We start from the raw sequence: 19,923 nt of genomic DNA, 5'->3' as shown, positions 1-19,923 counted from the left end.
CTCCTCCCACCTTATATCCACAAGACACTCCATACTCATTGAGAACAATACGCTCAGCTTAGTGTTCAGTATTAATATAACAAAGATGTGTCCACGATTACCTCTTTCCCGCAGAACGGGCTGCTGGTTGTAAAGAGGCACTAAATTTTGAGCTGCCAACCAGAGCTTTGATAGGCTTTTATAAGATAGCTAATAGCTAGCTAGTTTTGGCTTCTCACCATACGTGAGATGTCTAAAACAGACATACTGTACATCAGGCAAAAATCATCCAATGACGATAAAAACAATCCAAAATATTTTTCCATTTATGGAGCGCTGCCTGTAAGCTAGTTCCGGCATGCAACTGGAACTGCACTTATTCATTCTGACACGTCATCCTAGCTGGCCAAACATCCGCTCATTTGGCGGTCTTTTTAAGCTGCAAGACTTCCTGTCTCTGCCTCTGCCTTGCCAATTCCTGCCATTCTCCAGTGCTGCGTGCAAACTTCAACTCCACCTCCTGCCTAGCATCTACCTGTAGGTTCCGCTGGAGGTTAGTCCTACCTCATTACTCCTCAAATTCTGCATATAAAGTTTATCTGCAGGGAGCCTAGATTCCAAACACAAATAGCCTACTGTCACACTAATTAATAAACTTTCAGGTTGAAATAACCTGAGTTGTCTGACTGAAATGTGATTATCTGTTTAGGTATGAAAAATAAGTACGTCAACAAATATTTATCAACTTTTCTGTTGACAAAATTAACATTGGCTGTATGTAAAGTAACCTGCTGTGTCAGATGTGCATCAGTTAGCATTCCAGGAGCATCACCAACAAAGTTCATCAGAGTCAGTGAAGGTAGAAACATGGACCTCCTGTCTGCTCATGCTGCTGTTTCACAGAGAGACTCTACTTCCACCAAGGCTGCTGTTGGCCAAGTTCAAAACACCATCAAGACGGTTTGGCTCAAAGTTTCTTTACACCAAGTTTATTGGAAGTTTAAAAAAGACCAAAGTGAAAGAAATACAAGAGAGTAATACAGTATATCTAAATAAACAATACATTTATTTTGGTGAAAGAAAATCAGCCGTATGTGAAATATACAGATGACATCAATCATTCATTATCAATCCATGGATCTTAGTGTGTGGAATGTGGTGAATACACAGGCCCACATGGTTCAATGGTAAACAGGCTGTATTTAAAGGCAGTGAGAAACTCAAGAGTACAAGAGAGTACAAAAATAAGCCACTGGCAGGAAACTGTAAGTGCACCTTATCACGTGTGGGGAGCTCACACTCCACTAATATGCAACCAAAATGTAAACATCACTCTGCACAGCACAGACAACACTTTAACACACCTGTCAGAAGAACAGCACAGACGATGATGATTACCTGAAGGACAAGTGAGCAGCAGCCACGGCAGTGTTAGTGTTCACATACTGCACACGCACAATGCATCCCAATGTACACAATATCTTTATCCACTGACATCAACCAATATTACAGTTTAAAAGCACCACAGGTCTGACTCATGAATACTTTACATCAGGAATAACCCAATACTGTTGGAGATGACTGGATGTCTCTTCTTAACCCTCATTGATTTGCTAGATTCTGTTCTGGACAACAAAACCTCAGACCCCTGATCACTATAATATCAAACTCTTATGGTGGGGGTTCAGTTAAATATGTTCTAACTCTCACATGTAAATACTCAAAAGGTACAGAGGTCGTAGCCTGTACTGACACTGCAGCCACAGTAAATACAGGCCACATTCACTGCACGCTTCTGCTCCTCCTACAAATCAATGTCCCCCGTCCTTATTCATCTAATGGAAGACATAGAAGCCCTTACATCTGGAAACTAAGGAGTTTGCTTTAGGCAAGCCTGATGTCAGTGTTTGAGGCTTTGATTTGTGTCAGTTCAGGTCGGTCAACAACAGCCTGAACATTTATCACTGATTCTGAGCTTTGTTACAGAAAGTTTGTAAATATGCAGGACTCAGGGCAGTCAATGAGAAATGTCTCCATATTTTGCAGACATTTTGAAACTCTTGTCATTACATTTCTATGTTATTTTTGTTGAATATAAGCACGAAGGATGAATGATTGTGTGTAAGTGTGCATGAGCTGTGTTATGCAGATCTAGTTCCAAAAACATTAAGGGTACATACTTACTTTAAAGCTTGCGTAGTGTCAACAATGTAGAGATTTAAAATTTTAGCATGGAAGGGATGACATGGAATAAATATCTTTCAGAGCTAAAACAGAAGTGTGCCATTAAAATGACTTAGACAATGGGAAGTACACATGACTGATGTTCTGACTCGAGATTCATTTAAACTCCCTACCCGTAGTGTCATGTTAGGGATGTTAAAGGCCTGTGTCCACTAGCAGTGTTTTCTGCTCAGAAAAGTGCTGCATAATAACTATAATATAGCAACAGTTAGTGCAAGTGACAAACACTCTGAAATGGAGGTTTTGGGTGCTTCCAATTCAAAAGACTCTCTCAAGCCCCGTTTCCACCAAGCGATTCAGTTTGGTTCGTCTTGGTACGGCACGCATTTTGTGGCGTTTACATTGACTAAAAGCGGGACAGGTCCCCAAATTACCCAGCCTTACCGTCCAACTTTTTGGTACCCTTCTGTTTGGGTGCGAGACATATCGATCCGACCCCAGAAGGTGGAGCTAGAAACAACAGCAACCGTTGATTGGTCGAAAGAATCGTCACTTCCCGCGCGACAGTGGTAATAAAGAACACATAACCCGCCATGTTTAAATCTCCAGTGGATTTCGGGAAGATAACTTTTTTTGTTTGGAAAACGGAATCGAGAAACAGCGTTCCATTGTCAACCATGACGGTGCAGACTTTCCTCGCGTTTTTCTTCTTCGTTGCATTTATTAATGGGGTACACTGTGTCGCGCCGCCATGACGTCACGTTATTACGTAGCAGACGCAGCTATCGGCATCTTGCTTACACAGCGCCCACCAAGTAGGGCACGGTTGGCTGTGGAAATGCAAACAGGATCAGGCGTTACCGATCCGACCCATACCAAACTGCACTGATCCATACCAGACCGCTTGGTGGAAACGAGCCATTAGTGGACACAGGCCTAATGCATGGTCATGTCATTGAGGACTCCAATCCTTAAAGTAAGAAGTACTGAAATCACCAGTCATCAAACACAGCCCACAAACTGCACTCTAATTGGCTGATCCTTTAGTCAGTTGTCTCTTCTTATAAGATTCAGAAGTAAACTTTTGTATCTTTTAAATCCTCTGAGGTGACACAGTGTGGAGTTAAGACAGTGCTGCACTTAAACCATGCCAGCACTACACAGCGAGAGTGCATCTCCATACTCTGTTATACTGCGTGATTCTGTGTCACTGTGATGACTGCAGACACAGCCGTGAGAAAACAGCAGATCTGAGGTCAGCACTCTACATCCACTCTGCACTTACCGTGCTCTACTCACTTCAGAGACTGCTGTGTGCACTGTATGGACAGGGAATCAAACACACTTACACACTACGGTGATGATGCATGTGTGAATGTTTGTGTTCAGAAACTGCATCTTCTCTAATACTTGTCCATAGTTGTCCTTCCTTCTGCAGCAGGTTTTATGGCACTAAAGTCACTCAAAGGACTCTTTAGATAAAAAGATGATTTCTTCATAAATAATTCTATTGGCTACTTAATTTACAAAGATATAAAACAGAGTAAAGCAGCAAACCCTAAAAGGCTGGAAAACGTGTTTGGCAGTTTTTACTTATAAATAATCAAAACGAATCAATTGATTGTTCCTGATCAATTATTTGTCCACGAACTAATCAACTACTTGTTTCAGACTCACAGATAAAGAACAGGGAGGGTTTGACTCCCTCACACTGAACCATGTGGTCCACAGGTAGGTGTGAGACAGGTAACACAGTGTACAAACATTTGGTCCAAACAGAGGGTGCTGCTCTATCTGCTGTGAGGCCACAGCCAGCACCCGTTTGTTTTCATTGGGTTAAATACTTTTGAACCCACACCACATCCATGAGATCTACATGACTGTCCACACAGCAAACAGAAAGGAAGCATAACCTTAATCTGCTGGTGGGTAGACTTGTTCTCAAACATTTGTGATCAACAGCAGAAGAACCAGAATAGTCAGTGAGCTCCACCTGACAATTCATTCTGGCTTAGACAGCAAATATGAGGCCGGCCGGCAGCTGGTTTAGGCTCCTCTCTGTGATAGATCGACCTCCGGTGAAGACATTCGTGACTCAGCTTATCAGCCAAGAAAACCACAAGTCATTCTCTATTTTGTCAGACGAATCTGTGTCATGCAGATCTTTTTTGCTACACAGAGCACAGCAGGAGCAGCATGGCAGGCTGTTGGCTCTAACGTCATGAATGATGAAGTGGGAGTCAAATTATCCAATAAAGTCTCCTCTTCCCAGAAATAGACAGACATGTGGCCTGTTTCTCCAGCTCTGTGGAAGTTGTGTCATAAGTGGGGGTGTAAAACGGTTTGGTTGAACTTACGGAGACACAAGGTTCATCTTAGTAGAGTGTAACATCAGACTTAAAAATACTGTGGCAGAAGTGACGTTTTCACTTCCTGTGGCAGACACTCAAAAGCTCTTTTCTTAAAGCAGTGTTAGTTACAGAGCTGCCTCTGAACGGGCTAACCACTGAAACTAACTGTTTTTAACCTCTGCTGATGTACTACCATCAGCACAGATGTATGTTAAATATGATAAAGCAAAGCATTTTGGTAATGATTGGTGAGATCGTCAGCCACAAAATACAGGATTGGTATCTTGTATTGTTACATTATATAGTTCTAATGGAGAGAGAGAGCGGAGAACGCACTGCTGACGCCACACTGCCTGTAAAATCCTCTGCTTCTCCTCATCCTTAAAGTTATCCCATTTTTAATGATAACCAGCAATGTTACATGGAGGACTTCACGCCTCCTCAGAGCGAGTTGTAAGATATAAGATGTAACTTTGCTTAAGTTAGTAGTGCAACTAGAAATAAAGTTCAAACTGGGCTACGTTTGAACTTACGCATAGCTGGTCCCCGAATAACAGCTTCATGTTTCAGAGATTGTCTTTCAGCTGCTCTTCAGTTAGCTTCAGGTGCTGCACAGCGGCTAACCAAGATCCTTAATCAGGTTACACCTTCAGTTCAAAAAGGCGATGAAGTAGCTCAGAACAGTCTGAAAGTAGTCATGTGGAACTGTGATTACCACACATTTCATGGGTGAAACATCAGAATCTTGCAGGCAAATAACCGGAGTAATGTTTGACTCTTAACATAAAAGAATCTGAGCTTGGCAGTGAGCAGTCAAATCAGATTCGACTGACAAAATCCTGAGATGGGTACAGTCCTTGTTTATGAACACCAGACCGGTTAATGATCTGACTCACCAACAAACTGTGAAAACATCCCAGCCTCAGAAACTTTGGCCCCGAGTGCCAAAAGTACCACACCGCTACGACCACTACTCCAGACTGTTCACGAACAGAGAGTCACAGGATATGCACGCTGACGGAGAGGACACGAGGAAAGCCATCAGTCACAGTGACTAGTGCATGTAGAGTGTAGTCATTCCTACAGTGGCAGCATGAGCTGGGGGGGTGGGCAGAGCTGGATCAGAGTGAGTCCTGCAGGTCGGATCCTCACCAGAGACTCCCCCGTGAGAGCACCTGGGACCAATCTGCCTCAAGCAATACCAAGACTTAAAAAATGAAGACTGTGACGAGGTGTCTCTGTGAATTATAAACAACAATCCTGGGTGCACACTAACTCATGTGGAGGGCTGGCCGTAGGTTGCACCCTCATGTTACACGACAAAGAGAGACTGGAATTACAATCTGGGTTTGAGTGACCTGCAGCCAGCAGCACTTGCGGAGGCAGGCTCCCTGGAGATTGGGCCTTGGCAGCATTGTTTCAGTCTCTGTCTCATTTCTCCTTTATGATCTCCTCATATTTGGGTGGAGGGTCACTGTAGGACGGTGCTGAGATCTCGTCACCGCTGCTCTCCAGGTGTCCTGTCACCTCCTCATAAGAAGGGGGAGGCGTGGCACCAGACAGCCGGGAGGCCACCGACAGGGACGAGTCCTGGACGTAGAGGGCTCGAGTGTTCTGCTGGTTGGGGCTGTGGCAGTCCGGCTGTGGGCCGTCTCCTCTCTCAGCGCTGCTCACCACCACAGTTGGACGTGAGCCGGACTCATGCTGTGAGCTCTCCGAGTGAGATCCCGGGTCCCTGTGAACCAGGATGCGTGGCAGGCTGCGGTTGCTGCGGTTGTTTCCCAAGTAGCGATTCTGGGTGTATGCAGGCCTTCGCCGGGTGGCCTTCTGCAGCTGGCACCTCCAGAGGAGGAAGAGGCCGATGATGATGAGCAGGGCCACGCCTAGCAGAGGCACCACCATGTAGACTGTGTCTGCACGCTCGGAGCGCCCCTCACCATTGCTACTCACCGTGTAGATGCTTCGAGTTTTCCAGAACTCCATCTGTGAGGCAGAGAGCAGACACATTCAGACCTCACTCTGTTTATTTGATTAAAGTGAGACTAAAAGTAAAACTGACATCACCGCCAAAACAGAGGAAACGTTTTTACTGATCTACTGCATGTTTTTATGTACAGAGACACAGGGTCAGATTATCAGTTACACTAGACTCATATCAAATCTGACCTACTTTTACCAAACTCAGTTTGATGTCAGTCACCGTGGGACAAGCCTTAGCTTAAGAAAGGCTGACTCAACAGCTCAGGCTGACGCTGATTGTTTGACTTACTAAAACTGAAGCTTTTCATCATCAGTGTGTTTAAAATGATGGTTTAGTTTCGCTAAGATGAACCATCATGGTGCACCACAATGAACAGTCGTTTCTGAGTCTAAACTTAGAGGAATAGGTTTGTTTGTTTGTTTTTGAAGTGGGGTTGTACTACACTTGTCTTTTTTGACTGCCGGGGGAAGTGGGATCCTATCTCTCTCCTCTCTCTGCCTATCACTTACTTTAAATCTCCCTGTTCCATCAAAGTTGCTACGCAAAGACCTTTCTGGCAGTCCATGAGCTCCCTTGTCTCGTAGGTTCCTCTGAGTCACTGCCGTAGATTGCCTAATGCTATGGACTTGCCAGACACCAGTTGCTTCAACTACTTCTATCCGTCTCACCACTATCATCTCTCTCTTTCTCTTTTTCCAACCCCAACTCGGTCAAGGCAGATGGCTGTCGAACATGAGTCTAGTTCTGCTGGAGGTTTCTGCCTGTTAAGAGGAAGTTTTTCCTTGCTGCTGTAACTTGCTAAATCCTGCAAAGTGCTCTGCTCATGGTGGATTATGGTGAGATCAGACTGAGTCCTGCTTGTAAGATGGGACGGGATCTTATCTCTTCCCCAGCAATGGATGCACTGGCATCATGCTACCATCTTTAACAGAGGAGTTAATCGTAGTCTCCTTCCTGTGCCGGCTCACCGTTCTCTCTTTGTTCTCAAATACTTCATTGGCCTCTTCGAAGCTGCAGCTCTCCTCGACACACTCCCTCTCAATGTTCCCCTGCCTCAACTCCTCCAGGAAGCCGTTCGCTCGAGGGAATCGCTTCAGGATGGAGTGGGCATTTGGACCATTTAGGAACGCTACAACACATAAAAGCAAGAAACACGTACAGTTTAACAATCTAATGAATGAGGTTCTCTGGATGGCCTCATTGAGTACTTCATCTCAAACGCACACTCACTCTCACTCTATCTGCAGACCGACACTTCAGGGGTCCAACATGTACAGTATGAGCTTGTGATTTGTCCCACTGGGCACTTGTGGGTGTCACTGACTCACATCAGTCCCAGACACAGGAGTCATTAAAAGTCATAATTACCCTGCTTCCTTATCACCCCACTGTGTTAAATACTTGATTCTAATTGGTCAACACCTCTTGGAAACAATTATTAATTCTGAATAGCAGAGGCAACATGAGGGACAACCTGACCATATGTCACACATATCAAATCAATCTGCTGAAAGGAGTACACTGTTAATGATTTCCCCTCTCCCTGTGGACAGTGTGACGATACTTTCAGGGGTTCAGATGTTAAATTGGGATTCAGTAAACTAAATGAATTCTGGATAAAATACAGTCACACCTCCTCTGAAGATGAAATGTAGGTATGTTTTATGTAGCTGAGACACTACCTGGTACATTTTTAACATGATGTGATATCGATTGAACTGGAAAAAAACAAATAGAAGGTCTGTGGAAGTGTGGGATGACGACAGTGTGGTGGCTTCACAGAGACACATGAATGTTTGGAGTGGGAAGTGTTTGAAAAAAATGTTTTGATTAAAAAAAGAACAAGCACTTAAAATTAAGGACAAACACACACTTGTTAAAAGAAATATTCAGAAGCAAAGAAACCAAAGAAATAAGGGACAACAGGCTCTTAGAGCTCAGAGACTTCTTACAGACTTTAAAGAGAGGAGAGGGAGGGGGTTAAACAAGGGTACTCCTGAACTCTGATTAAAGTTTGACAATAACTTGAATTTCTTTTATACATGATATGAAATTGATAGCTGATTTCTTGGGCAGATGTATTGCCTGTAGTTTGTCAACATCCATCAGCCCCTAACTGATGTGACACCAGGTTGTGTTCACATTGTTCACCAGTGACAGGATTGATTGTCTTGATACCCATGCACAGATGATGTCACTCTGATGGATCTTTGAAATGACAATGAGACCAGTTACAGAGCTGAGATAGAGCACGTTTACTGCTGGTGTCTTGATAACTCACAGATATAAACAAAGAGAAAACTAAAGAAATGATGACTGATTTTAAAATAGATTGCTCTTATTACTCTGTTATATTAAACATTGTAATCATTGCAGTTGTATAGGCACAAAAGTACCTCTGATGGCTGGTTTGCTTTTGTACTGAAGGTCGTAAAGAGGACAAGTTTCATAAGCAGGTGAAAACTTTTCTCATAATGTTCATGCTTCAAACAAAATCCCCTTCCGAACTTTTAAAATCCCCCCATGTATACCACAAAAAGGTGTGTGTGTGTGTGTGTGTGTGTGTGTGTGTGTGTGTGTGTGTGTGTGTGTGTGTGTGTGTGTGTGTGTGTGTGTGTGTGTTTGTATGTGTGTGTTATTGGTGCTTACCCGCAGCCATGCTCCTGCCCAGCTACTCACAGTGTGACAGAGAGCTGACCTGCAGGGGGACAGAGCACAGCGTCAGACATCAACACTCACAGCATCATTACAATACCAAACTGTCTCACTGCTCAGTATATTTCTCTTCTATAATCCTGTATGACATGCGCCTGAACCCTCCATACACACATGCAAAAATAATTCAAACAATAAACTTTATTTATGGAGCACTTTTCTGAACCTGAGGTTACAAAGTGCTTTACAACAACAGGAAGACAAAAACAAGATCAACATATCCGGCGTCTGATCAAGCCTCACTGATCCACAGAAATTTGAGCTGATGCTGTAAAACCTGTCAACCCCTGTTAACAGCCTCTACCCTCATGTAGAGGGTAGAGGGGGACAGATTGGCATAAATCTTCACAGCCCACTACTTCATAGTTATATTTTATATCCCCATACAGCAGGTGAATCATGATTTTCTTCTGTCTCACAGGTCCCTGATGATCGTTGTGTAACATCTGCCTTCATGGACCTGTGCCATTATTATGATCAGTCATATTCACATCATCATTGAGTCATTAATTCTAATGTTAGTCATATTTATATTATATATAACAACTATGTAATAAACTGATGTTTATAATGTTGCTGTCTGTTCTGTACCTCTTTCTGGGTCAACTGGTTAAATGGCAGTCCAAATATTTTTTTGTCTATTACTTTTTTTAATTTAAAGTAAGATGAAAAATGAATGAATTGATTTAATGACTGACTGAATGCCTCAGGGTTCCTCAGGAAAAAAAGGGAGGGACATCAGGGCTCAATTGCTCACCCCCTTTGCCACCCCAACCTGGCCCCAGATAAGCAGAAGATGGATGAATGGATGGATCTGTTGGGTACAGCAGTGCTCTTCAGTAAGTTTGGACTGGAGCAGGTTTAGTTCTCACTAATCTTTACATGACCTCTCCAGACGAATGATGAATGCAAACACAAGCCCCTTTCACTCATGAACCGCAACATTTTTTCAAAATATTTTTCAGAAAATGTTCACCTGATATTTTCTAGAACTTCCCCCTCACACATGCACCTCACTGCAGGAGATTTTCCCTGTTGGACACAACGCTAAATACCCTGGTTTAGGTGAGGGGGGAGCTGTGAAGCTTGTGCAGAGGGAGATTATTTCCTGTTTGTGTGTTAGTATCACTCCAACATGTGTAAGGATGTTTCCACAATATAAGCACAACCATAAAAACATATCACAGACAACTGAAGCAGCAGCAGAGTATAAAGCAGAGAAACTCTGTCATTGGCCCACCCACTGTGTAGCTGTGAATTCTCCAGACTTTCATGTCCTGCGCTCACACATTGGCCCATCTTTTCTAGGCGACTATCAGGGTAAAGTCAGGTAAACTTTGACTGATTGTGTTCACACATGTAGCTCAAAAAAAGGTAGAGTTTTGTGCATGTGTGAAAAGGGCTACAGAGATGTCTATGTTGCTTGTTCTGTGATGTTTATATTCAGAGCAAACTGAGTTGATGTAACTAATGAGAGCACCTTAAAAAGTAAACCGAGAAAATATAACGATTTGATTGATCAGCCTGGAGTAAACAGAACCCCATGATGAACTCTCTACCCCCTGTCCAAAAGAGCTCCTCCGGACTATGACAGTAGATACACTACAAGTTCAGTGATACGAAGTGACAGGAAAAATGACAACCAATGGGAAAGAGAACACTGATGGATGCTACCCAGAAAAGGAAAAGGATAAATGACATGCTCCAGTTCACTTCAGGCACCATCCAGGGAAATGTGTGCAGGGTTTCTGTTCAAGTGTTGTTTGAAAGTGATTAACAGCACCCTACAGATTCAGCCTGTTTTTAATTTTCTACAGCAGTACATTTCCATAAGTGATGTATTAGAATAAAATGTAATGAGTTTAAAAACACAACCTACAGGGAAAAATAAACACTAGTGCACCATGTTGTTCACAGGGGGCGCCAAGGTCCAATTAAACAAAGAGTCCCTCACAGGAGCTTTAACTTCTGCTTTTTAAACCCTGCTCTGCATACAAACACACAAGTGATCTCTAAAGACTGTATAGAGCCACACCTCAAAATGTGATTGATGAGTAAATGAGACGATGAATCAAGCAGAGAGATCGCAGAGCTATTAAAAGGAAAGAGGTTCGGTGTACCATCACTCTCTGACCCTGGTTGACTCATATCCGATTCATTAATCACTGCTCTGCTCTGGTGTCCGTGCTCATCCTCTTCTTTAATATCTGTGATTATTGTCTGGAGAAAATGTGTGACCTGGTGAGAGCGTTTACAAACATTACAAATGATATCACAGAAACAGTCAGTGTGATGTTTTGGTTTGCTCCTGTAGGTGTCAAATAATCATCAGGTTGGATTGAAACTGTTACAATGACAGCTACAAACTCCTGATGGAGGATTTCGTTCTACTTAAAGTGTTATAGATCCGCCCTCAAAGTCGAGAGGGGTCCAGCTGCAGACCTCCACTCTCAGCCAGCTTAACGGCTCCTCCAACCTGAAGCGAAAGCTCACCTCAGGACGGAAGTGATGTAAATCTAATCCTCCTTTGTGATCTCCGCCGTCTGATGAAACCGACTTAAATGAACATATTCTACCTTCATGTGTTGCATATAATATTAAGTAAATCATATTGCTGTGAATCTTTAAACCTTGAATTTATCCTACCTCTATCCCCGTTTTATGGTTAAAACAACAATGAATATAAACACAGAGGTTGTGATAGGACTGTAGCTCAAATGAAACAATTGTGTCTCTCTCAAGGAAATGAATACGGTCGAGATCCTTACACCAAACGGAGGTGCCCACCAATTTATGTTGTGTTATTGATGACATGCATTTTATACTTTGTTCAATGTAACACTATTGAAGAATCAGGTATATCAAGGTAACCAAAATGCGAGAGGGGTCTCAGAGTGGAGCCTGCAAGAGAGTCGGCTGAGAGTGGAGGTCTGCGGCCGGAGTGTCTTGTTAAAGTCTGGAATGATTGGCTCCTGTGATGACAAAAACATGACTCATCTTCCTTCACTCATTGTTGCAAATGTCTGTTCTGTCTTTGTTTCTAGTATCTCATATTGATCATCAGATGTTCATTTGTGTTTTGAGGCTCAGCCCAGATGTGCAAGCTCTGATATTTTAACACCCTGTGTACACCACTCAGTTCGTGCCTGCATCTGCTCCCAGAAAGACAAAGAAAAACATATTTTGAACCTTCACATAATCAATAATCTTTAGCTAGGCTACATCAAATTGATATATATCCATAAAGACTTTTTCAAATCAGACATTATCATCAGGTTAGATTGAAACTGTTTCAATGACGGCTACAAACTCCTCATGGAGGATTTCATTCTACTTAAAGTGTTATAGATCTGCCCTTAAAGTCTGGAATGATGGGCTCCTGTGATGACAAAAACATGACTCATCTTCCTTCACTCATTGTTGCAAATGTCTTGTTCTTTCTTTGTTTCTAGTATCTCATATTGATCATCAGATGTTCATTTGTGTTTTGAGGCTCAGTCCAGATGTGCAAGCTCTGATATTTTAGCACCCTGTATAAACACCACTCAGTTCATGCCTGCATCTGCTCCCAGTAACTCCACACAGTGTGTTTTTGTACGTGCAGATGGCCCCCATGCAGCCCTACCTCTGGCAAATATAGGCTACTATAAATATAGAATGAGAGGTTAGGGTGGGGGGTTTCTATAGCAACGAAGACAGAGCAAGGGGAGGCTCTGAATCCAGACCAACTTAAATAATTAGGATACAGAGACACAACTAATTAAAAAGGATTTAACTGGAATGACAAAAAAACTCCGTCTGGGAAGAGCCAGAAGGCACACATTCAGACAGACAAACACACACGCAAGCACGCGCGCACACCAACACACACCAACACACACACATACACATACACACAAACACACACATACACACACAAACACACACACACACACACACACATGACAAAAATGCTTGACAAAACCCCTTTTCTTCCAGTTGCAGATGAAAACGCTGTAGATGGATTTGAGTGAAACACAGATACCGTGTCAAGAGAGGTAGAGAAACGGGATCGTGTCTTCCCCTGCCTCTATGACTGAATATCAAAAATTCATCATAAGGTCTCATGATAACTCCAAGACATATTCCCATATTAATATTTATAAAATGTCACATGTACAGAAGCAGTCAGCAGCTGTGTGGAGGGGGATAATCAGACATGTGTAGGTTAAAGGAAGGATGTATAAAGTGCTTCTTACCTCCATTCCTCTTCATAAAAGCCTTTTTCCTTCTCCGACTCCAGGGAACTCCCACACGTGTCGCTACGTTATCGCATCGTGATTGACATATTTTACAGCCAATGGAAAGGAGGAATCCCTGCGACTGTCCTATCACAGCCCGGATAACTGGAAGGTGACGAAGAGGGAAGAGGAGGGCAAACTTTCATCGGAGAGAAGTAAAAATACAGTCTTTGATAGCGCCGCCGGGCCGCGGACAGATTAACGGACAGCCAGGGTTCGAGTGGAAAATACACCGAGCCCACTCTCCCTTACCTTCACCCTGGACAGGCTGTGTTCGTGGGGTGGAGCCCTGAGACACAGAGACGCCACAGCACGCCACGCCTTACACTCAAATACTCAGCTTCCCAACATGCCCCGTGCAGCTCCGACCACCGCCGTCACACACCCAAACAGCCTATGATCCAAACTCTGTTCAATCTTAATAAGGTTTTTTATTATTATTTATTTATTCATTTATTAGGATACATCCTTTGGGGAATTAAAGACAAAGAAAAACATAGTTTGAACCTTGACATCATCAATAATCTTTAGCTAAGCTTCATCATATTGATGTATATACCATAAAGACTTTTTCAATTCAGACATTATGCTGATAATGTAATACGACACCTCTACATAGGGTCTAGTGCCGACACTGTCCAACATATTTGTGAGACTGAGTTAATTGTCATTCAAGTTTAATCTGATTGATTATCTATTTTTATTTCTAGGTGTGCTGTTTTGATTTTGTTTTGGTTTTAATTTTGTTTATTGTGGCTGTTTTTTTCTTTTCTTTTTATTAATATTATTCATTTTTCTCTAATTAATTCATGCTGTTCTTATTTATGAATCCGGTTCACTGTCTTTATTGCTATTGTTGTAAACTTGTTACTCTGTGTACCCTGTCACTAAGCCACCCCCTTTTGTAAAGCGCAAGTATTATACAATACGAATTAATACATTTAAAATAAAATTAAATAAAAATATTGAATTTGCTCCATCAACAGATCAGTTGATTCACTAAGCATGTTGGGACTTCTGTTTGTTGTGTATTATCTTAAAAAAAGATTTAGACTTGTCAGGTGAATGTGACTCAGTAAGTGTAATGAGATATTTTGTCTCAAAATAAGAAAAATACATTTGCTTAGATTTAAGTTGGCACAGCTTTCCCTAAAAAATATTCCAAATACATTTCTACAAATGGGTCATCAGGTTCAGGCCATACATACCTAAAACAAAAGGCGGAGTTTTGTTATACTGGGCCTTGGAATCCTAAGATTGTTCTCCCATATAGTGTTATACATTTTATGTTGGATCCAGAATTTATTGATTTGTTGAATTAGTTCCTCAAACTATCAGTTGTTGAGAAATGACCCGTTTTGTTGGTAAAATGCAGACAGGATGCTGGAGTCTCAAGTGACACCTTTAATGTTTTTGTTTTTTCTGGCTGACAGTTCACTTTGAAAGTTTGCTGATTTTTAAGGGATTTTTCTCAAATTATTCCACAGAGTAGGTTCTGTTTTCAGTCTGTCAGTAGTAAACACTGAATTCACTTTGATGACAGGTCAACAGGTCAAACTCAGGTGATAGAGGAGCAGCTTTTTTGTATGTTTGAGTACTTTGAATAAATACTATTATTTTGAAACTAAAACCAGCAAGCCTGTTTAAATTTACAATAAAACATATCTTTTAAAATGTCCATAATTTCCCTTTACATGTGAACTTTTCCTGCTCGTTCCTGCTGACCTTACAGTTTATTTGCTTCAGAATCTCATTCGTCTTTCAGCACCAGCTATGTCCCGCTCTGTTCTGTCTCCCTCTTTTCTCTTTTATCCCGTCCTCGTCAGAGACGGAGAGCAGACCTCCACTCTCAAACAAATCTGATGCCTTGGATTCACATCAAAGGTTGAAAGATAAGAGGACAGAGGAAAAGGGAACCCTCAGCACCACAACACATCCACAGAACCAGAAAGACAACAGTTGGGAGAAATGTTCTCAAAATAGCTTCTTTTATTTCTGACAGCTCAGTTTGGACAAAAGGAGACTGATGCACAAATGTATAAAAAAATAAGTCAACGTGACATTGTGTTTATGTACAAGTTATGAACGTCATAAGTTAAAGGTGTGCAGTTACATTCTATGTACAGTGAGAAGAATCAGATCCTGAGACCGACTGTAAACATTAACATGTCCCAATATGGGAGAACATGGAGTCAACGGACACTGACAGAACAACACTGCAGAGCAGGTACTCCATACAAGCACACAGCGGGTGTGTGCAACACAAAGAAATTAAGAACAGAGCGAGGCTGTCATAGACAACCACAGAAGCCTGAGTACTATCATAAATAACTCAAAATTAATTCTGTGGCCACATCTACACTGCTATGTATTTAAACTATGTCTGTTCGGGCACTGATTTGGCCGAATGGTTAAACAGCGCCCCATGAACAGAAGGTATGGTCCCTTGGGCAGCTTGGGTTCGCTGTGGCCCTTTATCGCACATCACCCCCTTCTTCTCCCAGTTTCCTGTTCTACTCTACTCACGATCTGGTGTGAACAGGCACACACCAAACAGGGAGCAGTTTTCTGACTCATGTCAGGCTGATCAGGAAGGAAGACTTGAAGGCAGCAGCAGCATTTTAAAAGCAGAATTTAGAGCCTTCAACAACAGCTAGTTGTTTTTTTCTGACTTAAATGCTGCCGGTCTAAGCTCTCTCTGGGGAAGGGATCCCCATATGACAAGGGAAGGACGTGATAATTGACACGAGCCAATAATATCATAATTGATAGGACTCAATCAAGAGGGCTTGTTTTCACTTCATTGCCTCATTGCTCATTGTATCAGCCTGGAGAAGTCAAACACAAACTGGCTCGGCAGTATTTCCCAGTGTCTGTTTAAGAGGCTCTAAAACACAGGATCAGTGCAGAAGCTTGGCATAACCACAGCAAAAGTTATTTTTTAAAGACAAAAACATTAGTAGTCTGTTCACATCCCCAATCTGAGGACCTAGTGACACCAGCCTCATTCACAGCATGGGCTCCAGCCACTCAGCTCATTGATGTGAAATGAGACTGCTGTTTGAGGCACTCCTCAGTGTCACTGTCCTCCTCATCCCAGTCCTTCTCTTCTTCGTCATCTTCATCCTCACTGTCAGTCTCCTCATAGAAGCTGATTGTTGCCTGAACAGGGAAGTTCCTCAGCAGGGCCTCCCCATCGCTGTATAGATAATCGAAGGACTTGGATTTAGGCCAGAACAACCTGTTTGAAAGGAGAGGATGAGTGTTAAATAAAGACCTGTGACTGGGCTTTATTCCTGATGTGTTTTAAAGAACATAAAGGAAACATAGTAAGTGCTAAACCGGTAAAGACAGAGTGGACACTGACCTGACAGGGTGCTGGAAGGCTTGAGGTTTCCCATCTGATGAGCAGCCAGACACCGAGGCTCTGGAGTATGGCTGAGGAGACACAGTTAAATCACAGTTAATTATCTGCTGAATCTGCAGCTTACTACAGTATGATGCACTTTGTGGCAACAGCTCTGCACCAATAGTGTTTGCCATAATATAAAGTCCAGGAGATTCAATCATTCAGAACCCTTTGAGTAGAAAACTTAAGATGGGTGGTAAACTGTCAGGTGTGTAAGAGAACAGAGGCCCTAAAGGAAGAAATGTGGAAGTTTTGCATCAACCCTTTACTTGTCCTAAATTCATCTGCAGGTCTTCTTTAGAATTAGTGACTAACTGTTAAATTAATTAAACATTTTAATATAGCAGTAATGGATTGTCAAAACTTCTCAGAGCTTAAAGCTACATCTTCAATTCTCCTGACCAGCCAACAGTCGGACACCTAAGGCTCCTGATCTAAAAGCAGTGATGGATGATGAACAGCCGAGTGTTTGAGTGCTTGATCCTAGACAGATGGAGGTGTAACTTACACAGGACAGTCTGCTCTGGGGGTTCTGCTCCGGTCGGTCCCTGCTGGATAACCACGGCCTCCACAGTGTGTTCTGTCTGCAGAAAGAGAAGACACAAGTAAGGACTGATTAGTAGGTGAAGAAATTAACTTGAGGACCTTTTTTTAAAAAAGATAATCTTATTTTAACCTAACCATACACTTTGTCATAGGTTTAAAAAACGTCAAACTTGTCTTTAACATTAACGTAGGTTAAAGAGTACACCCTTTCTCTCTGCAGAGCTCGCCTCTATAGATGACTGTCATAGTTAGGCTCCATCAGAGCTCCTCTGAATCAGTGAAGAACATCAACACGGGGCACCTTTGATTAGTTCGACATTCACACCTGAGTTATCTTCAAACCCGGTTTAGTGTACCTGTCGCCCTCACATGCTGAGATAATAAACTAAAAGAAACACATTCTTACAGATTTTAATCTGGACAGCGGTGACTTCTGTCGCCTAGCAACCATTTGGAACTAGCATTAGCTTAGCTCATCCGCTATTTTAACTGATGGCGTTAGCATATCCGTGCTGTGTTATCACACACAGATACTGGTGTGGTTCAGTGTAATCGCTTATTATTCACTGCAAGTAGCAAATGAAACAGAGGAAAACACACTGTGGTACAAGGTCTCAAACGCTTTTAGTGAAGCCTCATGTTAGCTATAACCTTAGCGAGTAAAATCAGAGCTCCACCCGCTCTCCACCTGGTACATACCTGACGTTTAAGTCCGAGCTGCTGCTCGATGTCTGCGGCTGTGACCACCGGGCAGCTCCGTGGGATGGTCGCTGAAGAAGCAAGCATGCGGAACTCATGTTTGTCGCTTTGTTTCCCAGAGGAACTCTCCCAGAACCGAAATAATGAAACTATAATTCAATCACTGAGCAGCGGGTATGCTCGCCTGTTAGAGGACAACACTTGTGCTACACGACTGTGAGCCTGGACTGCAGCAGCTGGAGCTCACACAGAGGAGAGAGAGACGAGGACGATCCTGTGCCGGGGATTATAAAGCCCCACTGAGGGGGGGGGGGGGGGGGATTCCCTCTCCCTTCTCCCTTCTCCCCTCCTCTATACAGCTGACAAATGTTCGCAGATGAATGAAGAATGTCTAACAAATGAAGAAAAGCTTTAAGCGACACTGTGATAGTAAAACCGTCTGTAACATTCGGCCACATATAAACACTGTTATAGTTTAAAAAGCATGAGAAGCAACCAGTGAGAGCCTTAATTATAATCCCACAAAGAAATAACAAATGATACTGCAGAATATGATTAGGTTGCTCATGACAAGTTTAGGATCAGAAGATGTAAACATATATTGAAGACTAATGGACAAAGTATGCACACATTTCAGTTTCATGAGACTACAATATTTTGTACAGTGAGCAGACAGTATGTGCAGGATATCAAGCCCAAATGTAACTACACCCAAAACAAAAAAGTAGAGTTGGGAGATTGTTTTAATTCTGCATTTCAAGACTAAAATCAGATTTGACTGTAGTCAAATAATAAGACTAAAGTAGGAAAAGATAAGAAACGTTGATCCGATTTTGTTTTATTCAACATTACCCCGAAATTTCAAATTGAACGTGTCTCCCTTCGGTCTCCTTTTACAGGAAATGACAACTTTTATCAGACTGCGAATAATGCAAAGAAAAAACAAGTTCATTTTAACCATTCAACCACAGAATATGTTTTAAGATAAGAAGAGGTCAGAAATCTGTATTTGGTGCTTGAATTTGGAGTGGTCTCCCTTAATTTTTGCAGTAATGGGTCATGTGCTGTGGGTGTGAAGTGATGGACAGCATTGGTCTCAATCTAATTTTCTCTTGTTAATTAGTTTACTGTTGCTCCCTGCTGCCTTTTTCACAGATGGTGTCTGACTTTTCTCCTCTTTGTTTTCACAAACAACCTGTTGGTTTGAGATTTCTCGCCTCCCTGCGGCTCTCTGCTGTTTGGACAAGAGCCTCTTCTCCAAACTGCTCCATATGAGTGGGCTGCAGCAAGAGGGTGCACTAAAGAGCCAGCAATCACCAAGACTGGGCTGAAGTTTTGAAAATAAAACATTTTTTTTCACCTGGGTTTAAAAAAAGAAAAAAGTGTATCAATATGGCTTTATAACGAAAAACAATATGCTACCACTGTGATTGTTCTTTTCCACAGCTAAAATAAGATATATCAAGGTATCAAATCGGAAATAACAACTTGCTATTTCATTTTTTCACCTTTTCCTCAATAACTTTTGAACACACTCTAATGCATTAAGAGGACACAGGTCAGAGAAGCGCTGGCGGAGTGTGCAGCCCATTAATGCTGGTGTGAAGATCCGCACCACATGTCTGCTCTAATGGGCCCTAATGGGATAAATAAAGGACCCTCCCCCCTGCTGGGAGGCAGAGAGCAGCAAACTGGCACAAAAGGCACAAATGGGACCTGGGTAATGATAAGAGAAGGCAACATGTAAACATAAGTCTCCTTAAGTCTGCCAGTAAACAA

General features: G+C 42.4%; 2 protein-coding genes across 2 annotated transcripts; both read right to left on the bottom strand.

The window, feature by feature from the left end:
* Positions 1-952: 952 nt before the first annotated feature.
* LOC117813136 (transmembrane gamma-carboxyglutamic acid protein 3) lies at positions 953-13,880 on the bottom strand. Its single transcript, XM_034684253.1, has 4 exons — positions 13,449-13,880; positions 9,145-9,193; positions 7,464-7,624; positions 953-6,497 (listed from the first exon to the last, which is right to left on the bottom strand). Exons 2-4 carry the CDS (start codon positions 9,152-9,154, stop codon positions 5,946-5,948), a joined length of 723 nt encoding a protein of 240 aa, XP_034540144.1. The 5' UTR covers positions 9,155-9,193; positions 13,449-13,880; the 3' UTR covers positions 953-5,945.
* Positions 13,881-15,456: 1,576 nt separating this feature from the next.
* On the bottom strand, positions 15,457-18,422 carry LOC117813050 (protein ripply1-like). Its single transcript, XM_034684115.1, has 4 exons — positions 18,145-18,422; positions 17,408-17,483; positions 16,858-16,928; positions 15,457-16,731 (listed from the first exon to the last, which is right to left on the bottom strand). Exons 1-4 carry the CDS (start codon positions 18,240-18,242, stop codon positions 16,521-16,523), a joined length of 456 nt encoding a protein of 151 aa, XP_034540006.1. The 5' UTR covers positions 18,243-18,422; the 3' UTR covers positions 15,457-16,520.
* Positions 18,423-19,923: the final 1,501 nt, after the last annotated feature.

This window comes from Notolabrus celidotus, chromosome 5 (genome assembly GCF_009762535.1).
Source record: "Notolabrus celidotus isolate fNotCel1 chromosome 5, fNotCel1.pri, whole genome shotgun sequence".
Taxonomy (NCBI): domain Eukaryota; kingdom Metazoa; phylum Chordata; class Actinopteri; order Labriformes; family Labridae; genus Notolabrus; species Notolabrus celidotus.
The sequence above is the reverse complement of the archived record's forward strand: the minus strand, read 5'-3'. Positions and strand labels throughout refer to the sequence as shown.

Excerpts from the sequence above, each read along its gene's own strand:
- LOC117813136 (XM_034684253.1), bottom strand. Across the intron at positions 6,498-7,463 it reads TTGAGAACAAAGAGAGAACG|ATGGAGTTCTGGAAAACTCG; the intron begins GTGAGCCGGCAC and ends TCTGCCTCACAG.
- LOC117813050 (XM_034684115.1), bottom strand. The coding sequence starts at position 18,242 with ATGAGTTCCGCATGCTTGCTTCTTCAGCGACCATCCCACGGAGCTGCC. Across the intron at positions 16,929-17,407 it reads CCCAGAGCAGACTGTCCTGT|CCATACTCCAGAGCCTCGGT; the intron begins GTAAGTTACACC and ends GTGTCTCCTCAG. Across the intron at positions 16,732-16,857 it reads GCCTTCCAGCACCCTGTCAG|GTTGTTCTGGCCTAAATCCA; the intron begins GTCAGTGTCCAC and ends CCTTTCAAACAG.